This window comes from Cryptotermes secundus, unplaced genomic scaffold (genome assembly GCF_002891405.2).
Source record: "Cryptotermes secundus unplaced genomic scaffold, Csec_1.0 scaffold846, whole genome shotgun sequence".
NCBI lineage: Eukaryota > Metazoa > Arthropoda > Insecta > Blattodea > Kalotermitidae > Cryptotermes > Cryptotermes secundus.
In genome coordinates this window covers 773335-795532 of record NW_019739228.1, presented here as the reverse complement: position 1 = coordinate 795532, position 22198 = coordinate 773335, and the positions used below count along the sequence as shown (strand labels likewise).

The window sequence follows — 22198 nt, the reverse complement described above, 5'->3', positions numbered from 1 at the left end:
TGGCCTGGTTTGTTGCCTCACACATTGTTCTCATCCCTGAGCTCTGCTACTGAATTCAGATATGTAGTGTGATGGTAATAACAGCAAGGTCCAGTGTTTCTCTGCATGCACTTGTTTGTTCATTGTATTATGTTGCAATGTTTCATTCAGGCAAGAGACCAAGTACGACATATTCGCAGCACCTGCAGCAGAAAGTGGCCTCTATGATGGAACGTACGTAACTGGTTTTATTTTAGCTTAGTGAGGTACTGCAGCATGGTTAGGTTGGTTGATATCTGAGGTAAAGTGTACAATATTTAGTTCATGTTACATATCACATACACAGCTTGAGTATTGTGGTTAAATTGAATTTCTGTGATCATAGTTAAATTTTGAACAAAAAGTACAAAAAAAAACTCCGTGATTTTAGTCCGGAAGCAAACTATACCTACCGAGTGACCGCCGCTTGTCGGCAAAGTTTAGTGCGAACATTTGTGGATATAGGATGTCACGCGGTCAGTGCAAAGAATCCCGGTTTTCTAGACCGGAGCCGTTATTTCCATGAAATAGCTCCTCTGTGGTCTAGTGGTCAGCATTCCTGGCTACAGATCCAGAGGTCCGGGTTTGATTCCCGCCGCTATCAGATTTTCTCTGAGAAGTAGTGGGTCTGGAATGGGGTCCACTCAGCCTCATGATGATAATTGAGGAACAAAAAGTACAGATGATTAAAAGCGTATCCTTATTCTGTTTCCATTAAAGAATTTGGGTATGACAGTGTGGACCGATGTGGTTCAGGATAGGGTCCAGTGGAGGGCCATTTTTGTATAGCTTCTATAAAAGGCAGGGAATTTCTTATCCAGCTGAGTGGCCAGCTGCTTGTCAAGGACATGGATTTAATTTTTTCTGCACCCCCCCCTCCCCCCCCCATGGTTCGCCATCTTGCAGTTGGAGAGTTCAGTAGCCCCAGTGATCCTAGGTGGCCATGCCAGTGAAGCTTGAATAAAGGCTTTCTGCATGCCAGCTGGTAAAAGGAAAAGGACAAAGCTTAGGTGAACCTAGGAGATAACTAAAAAAAATAAATTGCCTTAGTCATGGAAAAGGTAATTTCTGGGATTTTTACCCTGAAATCAAATCCCCGATCCTTTAGGTTAGCAGTGTACAGTGGGAAAGTGATATGGAACAGTGAATGTATTTAGNGGTCAGCATTCCTGGCTACAGATCCAGAGGTCCGGGTTTGATTCCCGCCGCTATCAGATTTTCTCTGAGAAGTAGTGGGTCTGGAATGGGGTCCACTCAGCCTCATGATGATAATTGAGGAACAAAAAGTACAGATGATTAAAAGCGTATCCTTATTCTGTTTCCATTAAAGAATTTGGGTATGACAGTGTGGACCGATGTGGTTCAGGATAGGGTCCAGTGGAGGGCCATTTTTGTATAGCTTCTATAAAAGGCAGGGAATTTCTTATCCAGCTGAGTGGCCAGCTGCTTGTCAAGGACATGGATTTAATTTTTTCTGCACCCCCCCCTCCCCCCCCCATGGTTCGCCATCTTGCAGTTGGAGAGTTCAGTAGCCCCAGTGATCCTAGGTGGCCATGCCAGTGAAGCTTGAATAAAGGCTTTCTGCATGCCAGCTGGTAAAAGGAAAAGGACAAAGCTTAGGTGAACCTAGGAGATAACTAAAAAAAATAAATTGCCTTAGTCATGGAAAAGGTAATTTCTGGGATTTTTACCCTGAAATCAAATCCCCGATCCTTTAGGTTAGCAGTGTACAGTGGGAAAGTGATATGGAACAGTGAATGTATTTAGAGCTAACTAACATCATGGAGCTGAGCCCTTTTTGAGAAACCACCGATTGTTGCAGCTACTCAAGAACTTCCCAGCATTTATGGAACCCAACTGTTTTCACAAGAGCTCTCCACTGGTCCCCTACCCCAAGCCAATCCATACCACCCCATCCTATCTCTCTAAGATCCATTTCAATATTGTCCACCCACCTATATCTTGGTCTTCCTAGTGGTCTCTTTCCTTCTGGCTTTCCCACCAATATCCTGTATGCATTCGTCTTCACCCCATTCATGCTACATGCCCTGTCCATCCCATCCTCCTTGACTTGAACATTCTAACTATGTTTGGTGAAGAGTGCAAGTTATGAAGCTTCTCAAACACCCTCAGTCTATGTTTCTCCCATAATGTCAGAGACCAAGTTTCACACGCGTACAAAACCACAGGCAAAATTATAGTTTTGTGTGTATTTAGAAGTAGGTACTTGGAATGGAGGAATCTATCTACCAAAGAATAGTTTTCCTGACCTAAATTGTTACCATTTCTTCCTTTATTTTTCTGATGAGTAGTTCAGAGAAGTAAACTACCAACACAGAAGTTATAGGTTGCATTCAAGAATTCAGAATGGATGAATAGACCAGTGTAATATTCAAGCTGAATTGTGATATAAAGCAGCACATGTTTGATAGCAGGTCTGTAGTTGTGTATCTTCAGGTCATATAGAGAATGTTAGGAATGCTGCAAGTTGCATAATGTTACTGCATTTTCAGCATTGTGTTGTTATATTGAAAACTGTTGAAATGCCATAGGTACATGTGTCATTTTGTGGTATATGTTCTTTGCACAAAGAGTATAAATTTGAAAATGGGAAGGACGTGGTTTGACCATCTGCCTGCATGTTTTATCTCTGAAACTACTGAATGAATTTAGTAGAAGAAAAATGGTTTTCGTTCACAGTTGTTCGATGAATTTAATTTTGGTTAAGCCAGTCAAATATAACTTCTTGAACTCAATTCTCTTTGAAAACATTTTATTTGCTGGAAATTGGTACATGACACATATCAGTTATTTTATAAACGTTTGGATATTTAACAAAATATAAGGACAGTTTCTGACCTTGTAGTCTGATTCATCAAATGTTATTACCCATGTTGCAGTAGATTTTTACCTGCAGTAAATGAACATAGAAATCAGACAGCTGTGAAATAGCAAGGAGGAGATTTGAAAAATGTTTGTTACCCCATTGGAGAATATCTTTCTGCTCTTGCTTGTTCAGTTTTTAATCTCATTACATTTGAAGTCCAGTCATATAACTGAGGTTCAGATCATATCTGTAATATTTTATATTTTAATGTATGGCACATCCCTCCAGCTTTGTGATGATGCAGGAGGACCATACAACTTAACAAAGCCATAAATATGGTAACAGTTACTTTCTGAGTAACTGCAAACTAAATTCAGTTTGAGGATCATGTGAACAAGGAGTGAACTTGTATACTTCAGCCAACAAAGTGACATTTTACTGCATAGACAGTGTAATTCCTGGAAGGGATGGCATGTTTTTCATTTTGCCACCTTATCCAGTCTGGCTGTGAGATCTGCATAAGCTTGCATTCATTGAGTTCTAGGAATTTTTGCATAAGGTAAAATGATGAGACTGTGAAGCTGATCAACTCACATTGATCTAGTGTTGGGGTGTATAGGGCATGGAGCATTTACCTCTATGCCCTCTGCTTGCCATGCTGCTTAGGCATGGGTAGCTTTTAAATTCAGATGGAATAATTTATTATCCATTACCAGAATGTAAGTTCATTTACTTATGTAAGCCATAAGGCATTTTATACGTATCTACCATAGTGTAAGTGTATATGGCATGAAAATCTGTGTAATATGGGTGTTTTGGGCTTCAGAATTTTGCCACTGGCTTTGCATAGTTAAAGGAACTTAAGTACAGTCTGACTGTAATGAGATGTTTCTATAAAGGCCACATTAAATGAGTTATAGGGTATTCATGAAATGGCTTCTTTATTTCCTAATGTGTATGACTCAAAGGAATGCTTTAAGTATCATGCTGAGTGGGTACATTAAGTTTTTTAACTTCATGAAAGATGTTTTTTGTGTTGTAGTTAGTAAGTGGGTAATACAAAGTATACAGTATGATTGCCTCACAAATACTTCTAAGCATGGTACTTCATGTCCCTGTGCTCTTGTCAGTAGATTGTTGAGGTTTCATTGGCCATTGACTGGACCAGGCATTTGAATTATTTAGAGGAGTGAGGCAGTTGATGCAATGAACTGAACAGAAGCAGTGGAAATTCACACTTTATTTTTCTTCAGTTTGAACTTAAATACAAGGTATGTCCCAAAAGTCATGAAATATATTTCTTTCCCGCACTCCTACTTGTTGGAGCGCACTGGAACCGGTTGGGTTAGGGGGAGGAGGCCTTTAACTTCACAGTGCGTGACTCATGTGCGTGATTTGTTGAATACTGACCCCAAGGACAGACCATCAACGCTCCCTACTACGTGGATGTTCTAGAAAGATTAAGGAAAAGGGTCATCTGCGTGAGAAAAGACATCGCCGCTAACTGGCGGCTGCATCATGACAATGCACCCAGCCACCCGTCTCTGCTCGTCCATGAGTTCCTGGCGAAGCACCTCGTGGCAACGATGCTGCATCCACCCTACAGCCCCGAGCTAGATCCGGCCGACTTCTTTTTGTTCCCAAAGATCAAGACTGCACACAAAGGACGCCTTTTTGAAAGCATTCAGGCTATCCAAGCAGCCGTGACAACAGCTTTAAATGAGGTTCCCGTCGAGGCCTTTGAGGGGGCGTACCGGGCATGGGAGAGTCGGTGGAAAAAATGTGTAGATGCCCATGGACAGTACTTTGAAGAATATTAACACTTTGTACCGATATCATCAATAAATTTAAAATATATATTGTAACGTGTTTCGTTACTGAAGACGCCGTAGAGATGGTTAATTGGTTTATTTAACAATCTACAAATAACGGCTATAATTAATGATCACAATATTACGGGTTTCCACACTTTACAAACCCTACAACAAAGTCTCTTAACACGATCTTCACTTGTCTTCACGTACTAATAACGTGGGAGCTATACAAGTCTCCCTGAAATACACACTCCAAGTACAACTGTACTACAGCACTCACTATGTCTTGAAAGCACACAATACGTCTTCCGCTCGCTGACTTCTTAGTTATCGCTCACTCGCAGGCTGCTATGTTTCAACTGAACTGTGAATAGCCTTCGCTGCTCCCTATGTAGCCTCGATCGGACAATACGGCCACGTAATAGGCACCCTTGTTGCTATGTCGCTGTGTTGCTATGTAACGCTAGCGGGGGTCACCGCTGTTACTATCGTAACGTCGCCGCTGTTGATTCGCGTTGCCTAGCGACCGCGATATCCCTCGGTGACGTCACCGCGGAGGGGAGTGGCGGGGCGGGAACTCGCCTATTACGCGAGCGTTACGTTACCGCTGGGGACTTTCATGACTTTTGGGACACACCCTGTAGATCGAGTAACGTTCCCACCTCATGACTCAAGGTACGCGGGTTCAAACCCGGCGGAGGTCATGGAATTTTTAAGGGCGGAAAAATTCAGGGAACAAGTCCTCCGGGAGGGACTTTAAGCCGTATGTCCCGTGTCATAGATTTACAGCACGTAAAAGAACCTCGTGTCTCTAGGAGACCTCTGAGCTAAATTAGGCAACAATTTCCTGCCCAAGTAGTTTTCAATGCCTCTGGTAGATGGGGGAAGTATCAAGGTACTGAGGGCCAACCTCATTGGCCCAACGGGTCTGATAGCACGCACCAGTACCGGTAGGGTATGGAGACTGGTAGAATATCAAAGGGGGACGTACAATAGATCAACAACTGGTCACGGTGCATGGGGAAACCCACCCCCTCCAATAATAATAATAAATAGATCAAGGTTGAGTCAATTGAGCAATGTGTTACAAATTTACTCTGGCTGGCGGTGCTTGTGAATATATTCTGAGTTGAGGGTTACTATGCTACTTTGAATATTTCATAATTCCTGGATAAGAATATACAGGTTTTGCCTTTCAATGACTAAAAATTGCTGCCAACTGAAGCGCTGTGGTTCTTATTTATATCCTTCATGATATGGCTGCATGGGTTGGTGCAGCACTGATGCTGTAGACTTGTATTCAGGAGGTGCTTGGCCAGGACACCAGCTATCTTGACTAGGTTCTCGTGATTCTCCTCATCCCCCGAAGCAAATTCCATGACAACACCTCAATTATGACATTATGGCTTCTTTCTAAATCCTTTCCAGTTCATCAGTCATCATACCATTCAATGCTATAGATACTGATGCCATCATAAAGTAACACAGAGGATCTGTCAACTGAAAGGATCCTGATATCCTTCGTTATTACCAGTGACCATCAAATCAGACTCAAATTATTACTTTTTATTTCTCTTAAAAATAACTTTGCCAACATCCGTCTCGGTGAGATGTTCTTAACACACTGGTTGATGACTGAATAACATGGCAAAGTAAATTTAGAAAACTTGCAAAATATACAGTAGAACTTGGTTATAACGTCATCAAAGGGACCTAAAAATAGTGTCGTTATAAACGAATGTCGTTGTAACCGAAATGGGCACTTCCACAGTAGCCTTATGTTAGTCATGTAAAAATCTACCAAAAACCGAGTTAAAATGTTGCATTTTTTAGTGAAATACGTAGTTAAGTACAGACTAACGTAANCCATATCAGATAAATTCAGGAATGAAAATGACGTTACATACGAGGTTGATGCATTTGTGCATGTCGTACTAAGCAAGGTATAAAAACAGTTGCTTTATGAGGAATTAGTTCGTACCATTGAATATTTGACGCAATAGACAAGGTGTCACAGAAACCGATGTTGCTATAACCAAGTTTTACTGTATATATCACAGAAGCCATAAGAATATGTGAATGTTATAGACAAAAATAATTTAATAATTTATAATTGAACCAAATATATGATTGATTCTGTTAAGTACCAACTGCACGGATAACTGTGCTATAGACTATGCGTGAGAATTAGGTTTGAGGCTTCTGCACTCGTGTGATTGAGACTCAGAGTAGTTGAGTCACATTTAGTTAAATTAAGTTTAAAATCCAGTGGCAAATAGGTAGTGTCATTTTTTAACTGCTAGACATGTTTTCTCAGAATAACACGCTGCTTTGTTCTCATGTCATTGTTACTGGAAAAACAGTAAGCCGTGTACTATGTGCTAAATAAGAGACTAAGATGTTTTATAGTAATTAAAGACCAAAACAGTGTTTGACCAAGAATTTGAACACTACTAAGAAATATACTTGCCACACTGATGCAGTGCAGAGACAGTCTTTCAAAATTGATTATGTAATACAGACCAACTAAAACAATGAATAACATGACAAGTTGAAAGTCACTGTGCAGTGTATTCAGTTCTATGAAAAACTAATTACATTTTTTAATTGCTTATGTCTGTAAACTTGGATATTCAGATTAGAGAAACTGATGATAATATTGTCTTTGTGGCACTTACATAAATACTTGTCTGAAAAGATATGCATGTGTGTACATCTGCATGTTGGTGTGCTTTTTTGACAGCAAATTATTTCTCTTTGCTTTACTAGTGATACACTACACTAGTGTAGTGATACACCATTCATGCTCGGGGTGTAATATGGTGGTTTCATATATTGGTAATTGTTCTTCTTCTGTTGAATATCTGAAGGTAACTTAATATATCATTTTTCTTCATATTATCTACTAATGCTTAAGTTATTCATTGTATACAATTTGATTTTACACAATAACTTATGTTGTTTCCAAATATTCTGAAACATCTTTCATGATCCTTGGAATTGGATAAGAAGAATGTACTGTGCATTTTTATTAACACTGCCTAACATGAAATACGCTCTTTTCTGTGGGAACTGCTTAATTGTATATGTCATGTGTCTGCCACTTGCAGGTAATCAGTGCACATTTGTGGTGATTTGTCAGTAGTCATTGGGTCTATGAATATTGTTCATGTCTGCATTATGGTTGTATGCAGGTTTCCAAATCCAAATTCAGAGATGTACTGTGTATCACCATGGACGCTTTTATCATCTTTTTTATTTTCTGGCCTACAAGTAATTCTTGAGTATTTTAAATTTATGTAAACTTGCTATTAACAGTTGAGGTTTGTATGATACCTGATAGGAAAAAGCATGGAGCAGCTATGTTCTTTGCTAGTATGTTGAAAAGTAGAAAGCCTGTTTTTCTTTCTTGCAGTTTCATATTCTGGGGGGAGATGTCTAGGATTTGAATGTTACATATGTCTAATTCCCAGTTTGCACATAGATGTGGCAAGTTATTGGGAAAAATCATATTCCTATTTGACAGTTTTTGTTCAAAATTAATGTCTCTCGAAATTTTGAATTCTGATTTGAAGGTTACAGCTACTTGTGATTATTCATTAGCTCAGAACTGATTGGTATAAATTTCTGATGCAGATGAGGCTGATATGGACAGGGTGTTCAAGCTCCCATCTACAACGTTTATTGGTGGTAAAGAAAAAGCTCTGTCATTACGTGAGATCTTACGGCGACTTGAGACAGCATACTGTCGCCACATTGGATGTGAGTTCATGTTTATCAACTCACTTGAACAGTGCAACTGGATCAGACAGAAGCTTGAAAGCCCTGGCATCATGGAGATGGATCATGATGAGAAGCGGCTGATTCTTGCACGTCTTACAAGAGCCACAGGGTGAGCAGAGAGCAGAAAAATACAATTTTTAGACTGCTTTCTTCTTTTTTTAAGAAATGATAAGGAATGTGTATACTGTAATATGGTGTGTGTCCTCCTATCTGAGTGTATGCTTCCCCTAATATTTTTTAACCAGTTCTGAGATATTCTTGAAAATTGGTGTAAATATCATACCAGTTGAGGGTACCAAACATTTATGCTTTATTTCCTACTTCCTGAATATCAACTTGGCAGCTCAGTCAACTTCTCGGGCGGAAGTAATGTGCATTGTAGTGTCCTGAATTGTTGTCTGCTAATACCTGTTCAGACTATGTGCAACATGGATTAAGGTGAATTTTTCTGGAGTGTAGAATATTGTGACTACATGAAATATATATTTCACTCTGATGGTGATAACTTACGAATTACTGAAGCTAGTGTTCTCTTTGGATACAGATTATAAACATGCTTGCAAATTTTGTACAGAACATGAATGTAAATATGGTATGTGAAACTTGGTAATAGTATGTGACAAATTTAATTTTTACTAGCAGAAGTTATATACAGGAGTGAATATCTAAATTATACAATTATTAATAGTTCCTGCAAGCCTCACCATATGGGTTGAAGCAGTGAAGGAATATAGGTGTCATAAGTTCTTGCCAAAATTTTTATTGTAGATGAACATCCTATTGATACTGCATCAACCATATAGACAGAATTACATGGTGATGTGTTTTTATGAAAACATCTTCAGACCCTTTTGTGATATGTAAACATCTGAACTATAAAGAGATAATGTTGAATTAAATGTGTTTCAATCCCTCCCCCCCCCCTTAAAATGGTGGATCCACATATTTTCTTTTAAATATTTTATTATTAAAATGTTTATAATTCTTCATTTAAAGTAGTGATAAAGTAAAAAAAAAAAAGTAAATAAAGCTATCCCTGTACCAGGCCGTGAAGGCCCATAGGGTTATGAGACGTTGAGGGTCCCACATTATCTAGACAATTGGCTCAAAGATGGCGGTAAGGTTGTCAAACTTACATGCCAGCTGCACTTTACTCCCCAGGAAAATTATTTAATTAATTTGTGGTACTCATTTGTGTTAGAGGCTGAGTAAACCCCAGGGCCTAGTGTGGCTGGAAGGATTAGGTCAAGAGAAAAAAATCCAATGACCTCATTGGGACTTGAACCCATGACCTTCCGGCTTGTAGCATAGCCCCTCAACCAACTACGCTACCGCGTGCCCCATTTAAAGTATTGTGGCTGTATGCAGCCTGCCAGATTACTTGATGTGCCCGCAAGTGAAGTCTACTGATGAGAAACTAAAACCATGGATTACATAAGTATAGTGTATTTACATAATGAATACATAACATTTCAGAAGTTCAATCTTCTTCCATCATCAGGTGTAAGTGGGGTGAGAGATCCTACTCAGTTGTGCCTGTTAGATGTAGCTAGTCTTGATTGCTTGGCCGTGAAGGAAGTTATAAGTGACATGTATATTTCGATACCATGAGATGTCATCTGCAGAAGATAGAAATATGAACAGTAATCAGATAATAAGCGGCATCTGTGCATGAGCTGAGAACATGGATAGTTGCTAATCAAAAAACTACTTCCTGTCTTGCAAGATACTGAAGTCTGCACATGGTTGGCTGATCATGCATTCTCCTATTTTGATGAAAACTGACCCATTTATTTTTCTGATGATACTGTCTTCTTCTTTGTGTATTATTTTCATTTTGTTTCATTGCATTCTGTGCTCCTCATCCTAGGGGTGTTCTGATATATTTGCGGTGGTCTGCCTGGCTGTCCTACATACCTCTTTCCACATTCGTATGGGAAGTGATATTTTAAACCCCAAAATAACTCTAATGTATATCGGAATAGATATTTTGTTGGCAGGTAATAATGTCATTTAATATTCCATTATTGCAGTGCTTATTTTGATATATGTATCAGCAGTTCTTGATATGCTTTGTGTGAACTTGGTCACTTCAAGATGCTAGAATCGTTCCTCTGTTGCTAGGTTGAAGTGAGATGATATTTATTCTGATGGTGGTTTGGACTGACCATATGTTTCTTCAATTAACATGATATTGGTTTAAAAATGGATTTTGCCTGTTTCACCAGTATTTGGCCAAGCTCAGATAGGATGATTGTGCAGTAACATCATTCTAAACACTGTATTAGCAATAAGCCTAAGGCTTTCATTCTTTGTGTTTAATGTGTAACATTAGCTTTCTGAGTTTATCTTCATTATATTGTGACATGTTGCGCAACGGAGAACCCCTCCCTACCCAGCAGCAACGTGGCAACTCAGGCCACAGTGATGTGGCGGATGAGTCAGCGCTCCCCTCGCCCCCCTTCCGCACGGTAACGTAACGCGCAACGCGTGGTGACATAAGACGGCGTGAGGTAACAGCGTTGGTACGTAACAGGCACACACAGCCACTATATAAGAGAGCTGCGCTGCCTGCGAGGAGTTGTTGTAATGTGGCCATCGCCGAGTTCAATTCCGAGTTAGTTCCAGACGGAAAAGGTGAAAACCAAGGGCGTCATCGGAGGGTGTAGCTCAGGACAGCGATCGCACCAAGAAGGGAGAATTTGTAAGAAGACCATCTACGAGATTGTCAGCATGACGTCGAGTTGTTTTTGGTTGATGTCTAATTTTGTCAGGAAATCTTCTCTGTCTTTTTTTTCGGTTGGCTTCCATTCTGTCTTCCATCCGCACTCGGTCGGCATCTGCTCTTACTTGGTTTGCCCTCATCTCCTTCAGCATTTCTTCCTTCTCGATTTTTCTACCGGCCTCTGCCTTCGCCAGCATTTCGATTATTCGCTGCATCTCCATTTTGTAGCAGTGAAATACTCGATGCACAATAATTCAATTATTTGTCGAGGCGTGTTCAAGTTCGTAAAACAATTCTGACACCAATGTCACGTGTCTTGAGTTCGAATCTCGTCGGTCACGTGTGTAAGTCCAAATCCCACTTCTGACACCAGTGTAGCGTGTTTCGTTACTGAAGACGCCGTTCGGATTGTTAACTGGTTTATTCAACAACCTACAAGTAACGGCTACAATTAATTATCACACAGTTGCGGGGTTTCACACTTTATAACCCTAATCACAATAATCTGTTGACACTGTTGTGGGGTTTCACGATTTATAACCCTATTCGCAAATCAGTTCGCTCTGTCTTCAGTAGTCTACACGTTTACAGTAGGGGAGCTATGTATCACTGTATCACACACTCCCAATTACACAATTACACTCACGTCCGGTTCTTCTTTCCGCGACGGCTGCTATACTCCAACTGTAGTCTGCTGACTTGAGGACTGTTGATAACACACTTGCTCGTAGGCTTGCTCGGAACTAACTCGGAACTGAATTCGGCGATGGCCACATTACAACAACTCCTTGCAGGCAGCGCAGCTCTCTTATATAGTGGCTGTGTGTGCCTGTTACGTACCAACGCTGTTACCTCACACTGTCTTACATCACCGCGCGTTGCGCGTTACGTTACCGTGCGGAGGGGGGGAGGGGTGCGCTGACTCATCCGCCACGTCACTGTGGCCTGAGTTGCCACGTTGCTGCTGGGTAGGGAGGGGTTCTCCGTTGCGCAACATGTCACACTGCTCCCTCCTTAAGGGTGTTCATCCCGAATAGCCTAACGGTGCAACCCCGTTCCTTTGCTTCGGAGGCTGTTCTTGCAGCATCTGTTCTCTGGCCGTTACAACCGCTCCCTTCTTAAGACCAACTCGCCTCGAGCGGTTTCCTTTCAGCTCGCCAGAAGATCCAGTTGTATCCCATTCATCCATCGCTTTCTCCCACGGCACATTCACTCTCTCTGGGGAGGCCGGTTCATCTACATTACCGGTTCCTCCTCTGCTTGAAGTCTCTTTTTCCGTTTTGGAGGGGGTCGTCCCCTCCATAAGGTCCAGTCCAAGTTTATGTCTTCCATGAGAAGTTCCTTATGTTGACGTAACAGCCCTTGATGCGTTGTTTGCACTTGCTGACGTCGTTCCTCCTGGTCCTCCAGCCACTTGCTGGCACGGAACCGTGGCGCCAAGTCCTTTCTCCGGCATCCGAAGGTTCCCTGGGGAGTTTCCTTCTTGAAATCGTTTCTCCAACGTCGTGCCACTGTCGCGCGACGGGATATCTTCCTGCAGATGGCAGCCAACTTTATCCGGGACGCATGATCTCATCGGGTCCAAAATTTCCTGAAGATGTTTCCCCGGCGCCATGACACTCTTGCATGGCGGGACACCTTCCTGCTGACGACGGCCAATTCATTCTGGGATCCGCAATTTTCCCGTGTCGGATTCTTCTTATTTCGTCGCTGATGTCGGTCCCTGCGCCTTTTCTTCTTCGGTTCTCTGACCGGCATTACTTCGGCGTCTTGTACAGGTACCTCTCGTAGTTCTGCCGCTTCAGGTGTCATGTCCACTGAGGCTGGCTCTTCTTCTTCTAGACGTGTCTCCATCTCTTGGCAGGCCATCGTCTCTCCGACCGGTATTATTTCGGGGACCTCTTCTTTTTGTGCCGTTCTTGCTTGGCAGGCCAACGTCTCATTGTCTTCGTTAGGAATCGACTGTCGGTTAACTACAACCGCTTTTCCTCTTGGATTTTTCTCCGTTACATCCTTGCAGGCTGTCGTCTCTTCCTGCCAGGCATTGAAGTCGGCGTCTAATTTTGTCAGCATGACGTTGATTTGTTTTTGGTTGACGTCTAATTTTGTCAGGAAATCTTCTCTGTTTTTTTTTCGGTTGGCTTCCATTCTGTCTTCCATCCGCACTCGGTCGGCATCTGCTCTTACTTGGTTTGCCCTCATCTCCTTCAGCATTTCTTCCTTCTCGATTTTTCTACCGGCCTCTGCCTTCGCCAGCATTTCGATTATTCGCTGCATCTCCATTTTGTAGCAGTGAAATACTCGATGCACAATAATTCAATTATTTGTCGAGGCGTGTTCAAGTTCGTAAAACAATTCTGACACCAATGTCACGTGTCTTGAGTTCGAATCTCGTCGGTCACGTGTGTAAGTCCAAATCCCACTTCTGACAGCAGTGTAGCGGGAGCTATACAAGTCTCCCTGAATTACACACTCCAAATACACTCGGTTATCACGAACTATCACTGATTCTCGGACACGCGTCTGTAACTCGTAACTTGCGAACTGGGAACTGTTGATAACACACTCGCTCGTAGGCTTGCTCGGAACTGAACTCGGCGATGGTCACATTACAACTACTACTCGCAGGCAGCGCAGCTCTCATATATAGTGGCTGTGTGTGCCTGTTACGTACCAACGCTGTTACCTCATGCCGTCTTACGTCACCGCGCGTTGCGTTACCATGCGGAGGGGGGGAGGGGTGCACTGACTCATCCGCCACGTCACTGTGGCCTGAGTTGCCACGTTGCTGCTGGGTAGGGAGGGGTTCTCCGTTGCGCAACATGTCACAATATATTGAAGGTGTTCCAACATTTTGGTATACATTGCAGTCACCAGTGAATTCATTTCTCACATTGAACCCTATTTGTGTATTGCTCCACTTCCTTTTCTGCCTCAGTCACTCTGAAGATGACAGCTACAGTCTGTGCTGAAACATTCAAGCAGCTTTAGCATACAGTGTTGCTAAACCACGAAAGTCAAAAGTTTCACAGCTCATGAATGTTGTTGAGTTCCATTGAAAGTTTAATCTTGGTTGTATCACTGTTGGTTCATATTGTTACTGCTAAGTGATAAATATATGTGTGAGTGTGTGTTTCCTGAGATGAATTGAAGGAGGTTAAGTAGAAACCTGCCAGCAGGCACTTACCAGAGTTAATGGCTCACCTGAAGACTTACTGGAGGTCGGAGCTGATAGAAATCTACCAGGAAATGAATACTGAAACACAAGATTAAATAGGAATGTGTCCAAGGTGTACATACCCTCGTATTGTGTCATCCAGTCTCAGATAGAACCTATAGGAAACTGATAGCAGTAGGACACTTAAGTGCAGCAGCTTGTAGCTGACTGAACTGTGTAATTCTACGCAAAGTCGTTAAACTTTCAGGGACACTGTGGGTTTCATGTGTCACTGATTATAGTAACTCTGTATCTAGAACAAAAAGATCTCCAGCATTTGTCCTCTGGTAGGTTTCCATTGAACTTTGAGACAGACATCACGTATGGGAAAGGACATCAGTGTACAAAATTTCACCTTTGTTAGCATAGAAGATTTTGTATCTAACTCCTTAAAATTGTATGTGAAATATATTTGTACATGTTCAGGTTTGAAAGCTTTCTTGCCCGGAAGTGGTCTAGTGAGAAGAGGTTTGGCCTTGAAGGATGTGAGATCCTGATCCCGGCCATGAAACAAGTGATTGACAAGTCAACAGAACTTGGGGTGGAGTCTATTGTGATGGGTATGCCTCATCGTGGCCGTCTCAATGTGTTGGCCAACGTATGCCGTAAACCTCTGGAGCAGATCTTCACACAGTTTGCTGCCTTGGAAGCTGCTGATGATGTGAGTGCTGGATTTTTATTGCCCTGTATCCTGTTCATGGTCTTCCTTTTGAGAAAATCGATGAATTCACTTCAGATATTTATATGTACCAACTCATTTTAGGAAAGGGATGTATTTCTTAAAAGTCCTTAAGTGAAAAAGTCTTTGGAAGTGTTTGTTTATTATGGTGTGACTGGCAGTTGGAAACCATGTGAAGGGCCGCATGTATTTGAGATGCATCTCTTGGAAATATCCAATGCTGTGAGTGTGGTGTGTAATAAATAACACCTGGCATCTGTCTGAAGAGGAAGCAGGTAGCACTGGAGTCTTATGGCTTGGTGTGTTTTCATCATATGGAGAATAATTTGTTACACATATTGAAAGGGTATATTATTTTTTAAAATATGGTAATGTAAAATTTGTTTATTGAATGTTTGTTAAATGAGGAGTTGGTGTATTTGTGGATTAGAAATGAGATGCTGATTTCATTGCTGCACACAAGTCATCAGTAAATTAGTGTGCTTATGTGTAGCATAACTTACTCATTGGCGTTACTCTTAGGAATATTTGGCAGTCTGTTTTAAAAATACAGTAAAATCATGTTATAAATTTCCTGCAAACCATGTGTATTTGTAGGTTAAACTTGTCTTGTTCTTTTGTCTCCAATCTAAGAAAGGCATTCTGTTGAACAAGGTTTTCCTCATTTTTATGCATTGTTCAGTGCATGAATGAATGAGTGAATGCATGCATACATAAGAGGTGGGTCTAAACTGGCCCTTGCACCATGACCTTCAGTGATTTATTATGCATCCCCCTTTATTTCAACCCCTCAACAATCCTGCTTTACGAATCAAGTGCAGTGTTTTAATTACAGGGGTGTCTTGGTAGTCACGTAGCTGCATAAATTAATGGCCCACGTAACGAAATCGTGAGTAAACTACTGCCTCACAGTCACATAGAATGTGTGTGGCTGATTCACCTTTTTCGGGGCAAGTTTATAATCACCTGACTCCATTAGATGATGAAATCTTAACTAAACTACAGCCTCACAGTCACCCATAAGATATGTGTGGCTGATTCATCTGTTACTAGACACCTGTCACAAATGGAACTGTTCTTCAGTCCCATTTTGAAGATGTGTCCTTTCAGGTGGCAGTGACCTGCAGGTAGTCCTGTTATCCACCATAAATGGTTTCTGTTTTTCAAACCCTGGCAGCCTTCTTGGCAATTCCTCCTAAAATGCCAAAAGCTGGTTTAAGTTCTATTTATGCATTCTTTTTACAAGGTGCCTAAAATGATTACATGATGGAGTTGCCATGTCTGTCCATATATTTCAGCTCCAGAACCACTGAATGTATTGTGATATATTCAGGGGGTTTACATTAAAATTTGTGGGGCAAATTTAATTTTGGTTTGTGTTGGTCAGATGTACTGTATGACTGGCAGCTTCTTAAGGAGGGCTGAGCTGCATGAAGTTAGTCAGATGTAACCCCCATCTTTACATGAAGCTGAAATTGGAACGTTCTTTAATAGATCATCCTACAGAAAATCAATACAAGGCATAAAATGTAGATACACTATGCTCTACAAAATTTATATGAAGCATCTTCCAGTATGAGGAATATTTATTGAAAGACAAGGAAAAATAACTTCTGAATATGACCATTTAAGGCAGTGAAGTATGCAGAACAAAGAAATAAAGAGATACTTGTAAAATAATTCTCATTGACATACACCTACCTACTCCTGTTTAATTTGAAATTGCTGAGGCACAACTGGATGGAATTGTTCAGACTGGAAAAGGTCATGATATAAGTTGGGAGGTTAGCACAAGCATGGAAGATGGAGTTTGTTCTGTTGTTTAATAACAAACATATTGCATAATTTTGCTTTATTCCACTAGTATTCGTACGTACCTTGACTGAACCACCATCTTCATTCACTGCAGGGAATCAATAAGACGTGCTGTGTCATGTCCCCAGTCAGTAACAATTGTTGTTCAGTTCATTGTTTATTTAATGATGCTGTTAGTACCTCAGTTATATAGCATTTCTTCAGAATTACTGTAAAAGTAATGTATCTAAATGATGTGTGTTTGAGGATCCATCTTTTCTTTATTTCCTTCCTTCCATCCTTTATTCTTCCTTCTCTCCCCCCGTTTGTATTCCAAAGTGTGTCGTTAGAAACGGAAAAGGTATGCACTCATTCATCCTATACTAAGTCTAGTATAGTAGAACTTAAATATCCCCTTCAATGCTTGATACCCAGAAATGCAGTGTTTAAGGTAATTTAAATTATCATCTGATAAAATATTGTCATTTTGTGGTTTTACAGGGTTCAGGTGACGTGAAATACCATTTGGGGACATACATTGAACGCTTGAATCGTGTAACCAATAAGAACATTAGACTGGCTGTAGTTGCCAACCCCTCGCATCTTGAAGCAGTGGATCCAGTTGTTCAGGGCAAGACACGAGCAGAACAGTTCTACCGAGGAGATGGTGAAGGCAAGAAGGTGAGTCGTCACAGCTTTCACACGATTAAAGTTATGAATGTAGCATACTTAAAAATTATAACTGTGCTTTGATTGAACCTGAAGATTTGTTGCCTGGTTTACAAAAGCCCACCATTGTACCGCACACTGCATCAGTATAGGGTGGCGGTGGTAGCAAAAGCAGTAGCAGCAGCAATAACAGTAGCGCTGAAGATTTTTAATTTGATGGAACTTCAGCTGTAACTACATTTTTTAGTTTTACTTTTGTTATCTAAAATTGTTATTTTGTATTTGTGTCTTTTCATGGGGTAATTAATGTATTGTCACATAGTATGGAGTGATTAGAGATGGGGTTTTGGATAAATGGATTAATTGACCACTTACAGGTCATAACTACAAATATCTATAGCACTGTTGCTGTTTTTCACACTTTATGAATCACTACACGATAAGTCTTCTCCAGCCTACAGTGTCTTCAATAGATGTTTCCTGGTTATGGATTTTAACATTGTCTGCTTACATCCTTATCATCTGGCACACATCATGTAACTGAACTAAGCTCTAAACTTGTAACATTGATAACCCTTTGGCACGGACCACATAGAGAACAGCTCTTCTTTCGTACATGCATGTTTACTGCACTGTTGCATAGCAACGGTCACAGCATGGACCACAGAAGACACCACTTCCAGCAGTTCCTCAGTTGTGTGTTGATTCATTGCCACGGGAACATGTTTACTGAGCCGTTGCCTAGAAACAGCTCTACACACTGCAGTATTTTCAGTTTTAATACCTCATAAAGGATTAATTTATTTGTAGTAAATAAACACATGTAGATATGCTAGTAATAGTATGGAGTCAGTTATTTATACTACATAAAGTATGACAGTAGTGGTCCTAGGAAAGTCCACTACTGATTTACTAGCCCTTGAAGCTGACAGTGTTGGAACCTGCTAGGCTACTACATAATTCAGTTACATAATCAGACATTTGAACAATAGAAGTTATAAGTCCAGATCATGGTGATTTGGGAAATACTAGCACTAAATTAATTATTGTTCAGTAGCAAATCAATATCTCTGAATTACATGTTGACTCCTTATACTAACCCTTTGGAATAAGTGGACCACAGTAATAAGGAGCACTTCAGCAAACAGTGTTGAATTGTTTTAGGTCATGTCTCTGCTCCTTCATGGTGATGCAGCATTTTGTGGGCAAGGAATTGTGTATGAAACTTTCCATCTGTCTGATCTCCCTGACTACACAACACATGGAACTGTTCATATTGTTGTTAACAACCAGATTGGATTCACCACTGATCCAAGACATTCAAGATCATCACCATACTGTACTGGTAAGTGGTTCGCATAAAATTGTGCTACCATTGGCCAGTGAGAGGAGGGTTCCATTAGTTCCACATGTATATGTATGAATTTTACAAATAAATACATGTTTTTATGTACTGTATTCACTTTGCATGTGGGCAAATATTGTAGATTTTGTCAAACAGCTTTTCAAGTGTGTTCTATTTCTGGAGCCTAGTTGATACATTGTAATTATATGAATCATAACTGTAAGTATTGTGAGATTAAGAAATATGGAATGCAGAGATATAGTGTGTTCCTCTTCCAGATGTAGCCCGTGTAGTGAACGCTCCAATATTCCATGTAAATTCTGATGATCCTGAATCTGTGATGCACGTATGTAAGATCGCTGCTGAATGGAGGGCTACTTTCCACAAGGATGTTGTAATTGACATTGTAAGTTTTTAAATTACACATTCTTGAATTTATGGTTTTACATAATTTTAGTTAAAGGCTGCACTAGAACGACATACAGAATGAGGTAGGTATGTTCCTTGTACATGAAGAAAATCACAGAATATAGAGAAAGGTGGAAAAATACATCTGCAAAGGATGGAACACTCACATTCCACTTCAAGCTTATAAATATGCCTTGTCTGGTAGACAAGACATGTTAAGGAGGAGGTTGAAGGTGCTGTACTAATATTAGAGGCTGAAACAGGTGAGTGACCCAATCCATGAAGTGCTCCCGTCACTGATGTTGAGGGTGGTGATGATGTAGTGTTAGCAATTTTATGTGCAATCCCCAGAATTACTGATCAGGTTTATATATTTTGTTCTGGGAATTTACAGTAGAAGTTATCTGGGGAATTCAATTTGTGTTCATATCTATGCAGCATTATCCGTACTTTACAAGACATATAGACGAATTTTATAATTTTCCTAAAAAATTCATCATACAAAATAATATATATCAAATGAAACAGATCTGATTAAGATCCACAGTGTTTTGGATATGTTGCAATATATTTTGTGTCGTGTGATTTAGACATGCAAAATCATGATTACATTTAGAAAGTGTGTTATGCCTTTATATTCCTAAAAGAATTGTTATTGAGGTGCACAGAAATTTACAAATTCCATATGCAGTTACAGGATAATTATATATCTGTTTACTGGACATTCTGATTATTTGAAATCTGTTTTGAGTATTTTCTTCAAATATTATTTGCTTTAATTGGATCTACCCTTCACTTGTTTATTTATAATACATCAAAGCTTAAAAATATTATATTTCAGTGCTATTAATTCTGAGGGTCATCTTCTTTTTAATTTAACACAGCATTTTAAGTGAAGGACAAGACACGCGCTTGCCAGATTAAGGAATTTTCCATGGAAGGAGAACCCTTTGAACATAACATTACTTTTAATGGTTTTACACACATACAGCTATTTGTAATACATCAACATTCAATGTTGGAAGGTATTTTCAGAATCCGTTATTTTTTTATTATTATAGGTGTGCTACCGACGCAATGGCCACAATGAAATCGATGAACCTATGTTCACTCAGCCTCTAATGTACCGTAAGATAAAGAACACACCACATGTTTTGGATAAATATGCTGAAAAGCTGATCCAAGAAGGCGTTGTTACACCAGAAGAGGTTAAGGTGAGGAGGATGAAATATGCTAAAAGTGAACAATGAGCAGAGCAGAACATTTAACTTTCACATCAGAACTTTGTGGCTAGGGCAGTAATAGGATATCACAGAAATGTTGTTGTTCTGGAATCACAGCAGGTTTAAATTCAGGCTGTGTTTGCTACAACTAATTTCAGAATATTTTAACTTCCAACGCCATGTTAGAAAGATAAATACATGCAAACCAAACAGGAAGGTCTGGCAGTTATCCTTTAGACTTAAATTCAGGATGTGGTTGATTTGAAACTCAGCCATGACATCAACTGTCCTGGCTGAGGTTTCTGTATTTTTCCTCACTCCTTTCAGGCAAATGTTAGTGTAGTAGTTCAGTTAGTCCATGATTCCTTAGTTCCGTGTGCTTTCCAGTTAATCTTTCATCTTTCACTGTACCATTCAACATTGTATTCAGCACCATTGAAAGCACTGTAAAACAACCCACTAATGACATTATATATATATATATATATGGCACTTGTTTTCAAACTTTAAGGCGGTATGGATTGAAGGTGAGACAAAGTCCAAAGGAGACAAAGTTAGAGCTAAAAGGGGAGGGGAGAATTCAGAAGTAGAAGATGAGCTCTGTGTAAGACCTAAGTAGATATTTTGCAGGAGCCAAAAGTGATAAATTCTTCTCAGGCAACCAGCCACATCAGTTTGGAGCAGAAGTCGTTGTGCTCCATATTATTGTTAGAGGAATCATATCAAGAGCAACAAGGTCAGTGGACATGGGGGAGATGAAAAATGTATACAGAATTTATGTCAGAATACCTGAATGGAAGAGCACTTTGGAGACCTAGGTATAGATGGAAGAAGAATATAAAAAAAATGGATTTTATAAAAATATTATATGAATTGCAGACTGAACTGAACTGGCTCAGGATATGGTAATGAACCTTCAGGTACCATAAAGGCAAGGAATTTCTTGATCACCTGAGCTGCTCGGAAGACACTGTACCAGTTTCTTATAGCTAATAAGAGCAAGATGCGAGACAAAAGGTTTTCAAACTTTGTGATACCTTGGCCCTCTAAAGTAATGCATAAATTTATGTGACTCTCACCCCATCTCTGCCAGTCAGTAGAAGGTGCAGCTCTTCACATTGTTGCAGGCCCGTATCAGCAGGAACCTAAGTAGTTTTACATCCTCTACATCTACAGTAAGCTATAAAATGTTCCTGTAGTCTCAAAATATTCCTCTGTTTACGCAGTGGACGTGTTCTAAAACACATCATGTAAATTAAAAGCGCTTAAATCAAGGGCTTATTTTTTTGAATGAAGGAAGAAATTGGGACATTTTATGCATTGACCAAGCCAACCCAGAGAGTTACAGATCCCTGTTTATGTAAAGTGTTTTGTGAAGTTTTAAATTTAATTTAAACATGATTTTATTTCAGATTTTATAGGCATGTTAAATGTAAGGTAAAAGCTAAGGCAGTACAGAAATTTTGTGTGTTTATTTTAACCCGTTGCCGTGGTTCGACGTGTATGTTTCGTCAGGGATTTAAATCGTCTGGGGGGGTTCGACGTGTATGTTTCGTCCAGCTGCACACCTACGTTATAACGCCCATAATAATTGATGGTTTTGCTGTAGATTGTTAGATTTTTCGCTGGCCTGTTGTCAGTAGAACAGAGTATAAATAAGACACGACTTTATCTGCGCCAAGTCATCGTTACATAT

The 22198-nt window shown here is 40.2% G+C and overlaps 1 protein-coding gene across 7 annotated transcripts in view; it reads left to right on the top strand.

The window, feature by feature from the left end:
- Positions 1 to 22198, top strand: part of LOC111871787 (2-oxoglutarate dehydrogenase, mitochondrial) — a 97434-nt gene that overhangs the window by 43257 nt on the left and 31979 nt on the right. For 4 of the 7 annotated variants that reach the window (XM_023865116.2, XM_023865117.2, XM_033754414.1 and 1 more), the window contains exons 5-10: positions 8296 to 8551; positions 14811 to 15045; positions 17359 to 17538; positions 18691 to 18871; positions 19150 to 19277; positions 20341 to 20493. In XM_023865116.2, the coding sequence (XP_023720884.1) occupies positions 8296 to 8551; positions 14811 to 15045; positions 17359 to 17538; positions 18691 to 18871; positions 19150 to 19277; positions 20341 to 20493 (1133 nt within the window). Of the gene's footprint in view, positions 1 to 150; positions 214 to 8295; positions 8552 to 14810; positions 15046 to 17358; positions 17539 to 18690; positions 18872 to 19149; positions 19278 to 20340; positions 20494 to 22198 lie in introns of all 7 variants that reach the window. The other 3 variants (XM_023865114.2, XM_023865118.2, XM_023865115.2) reach the window with 1 other exon arrangement.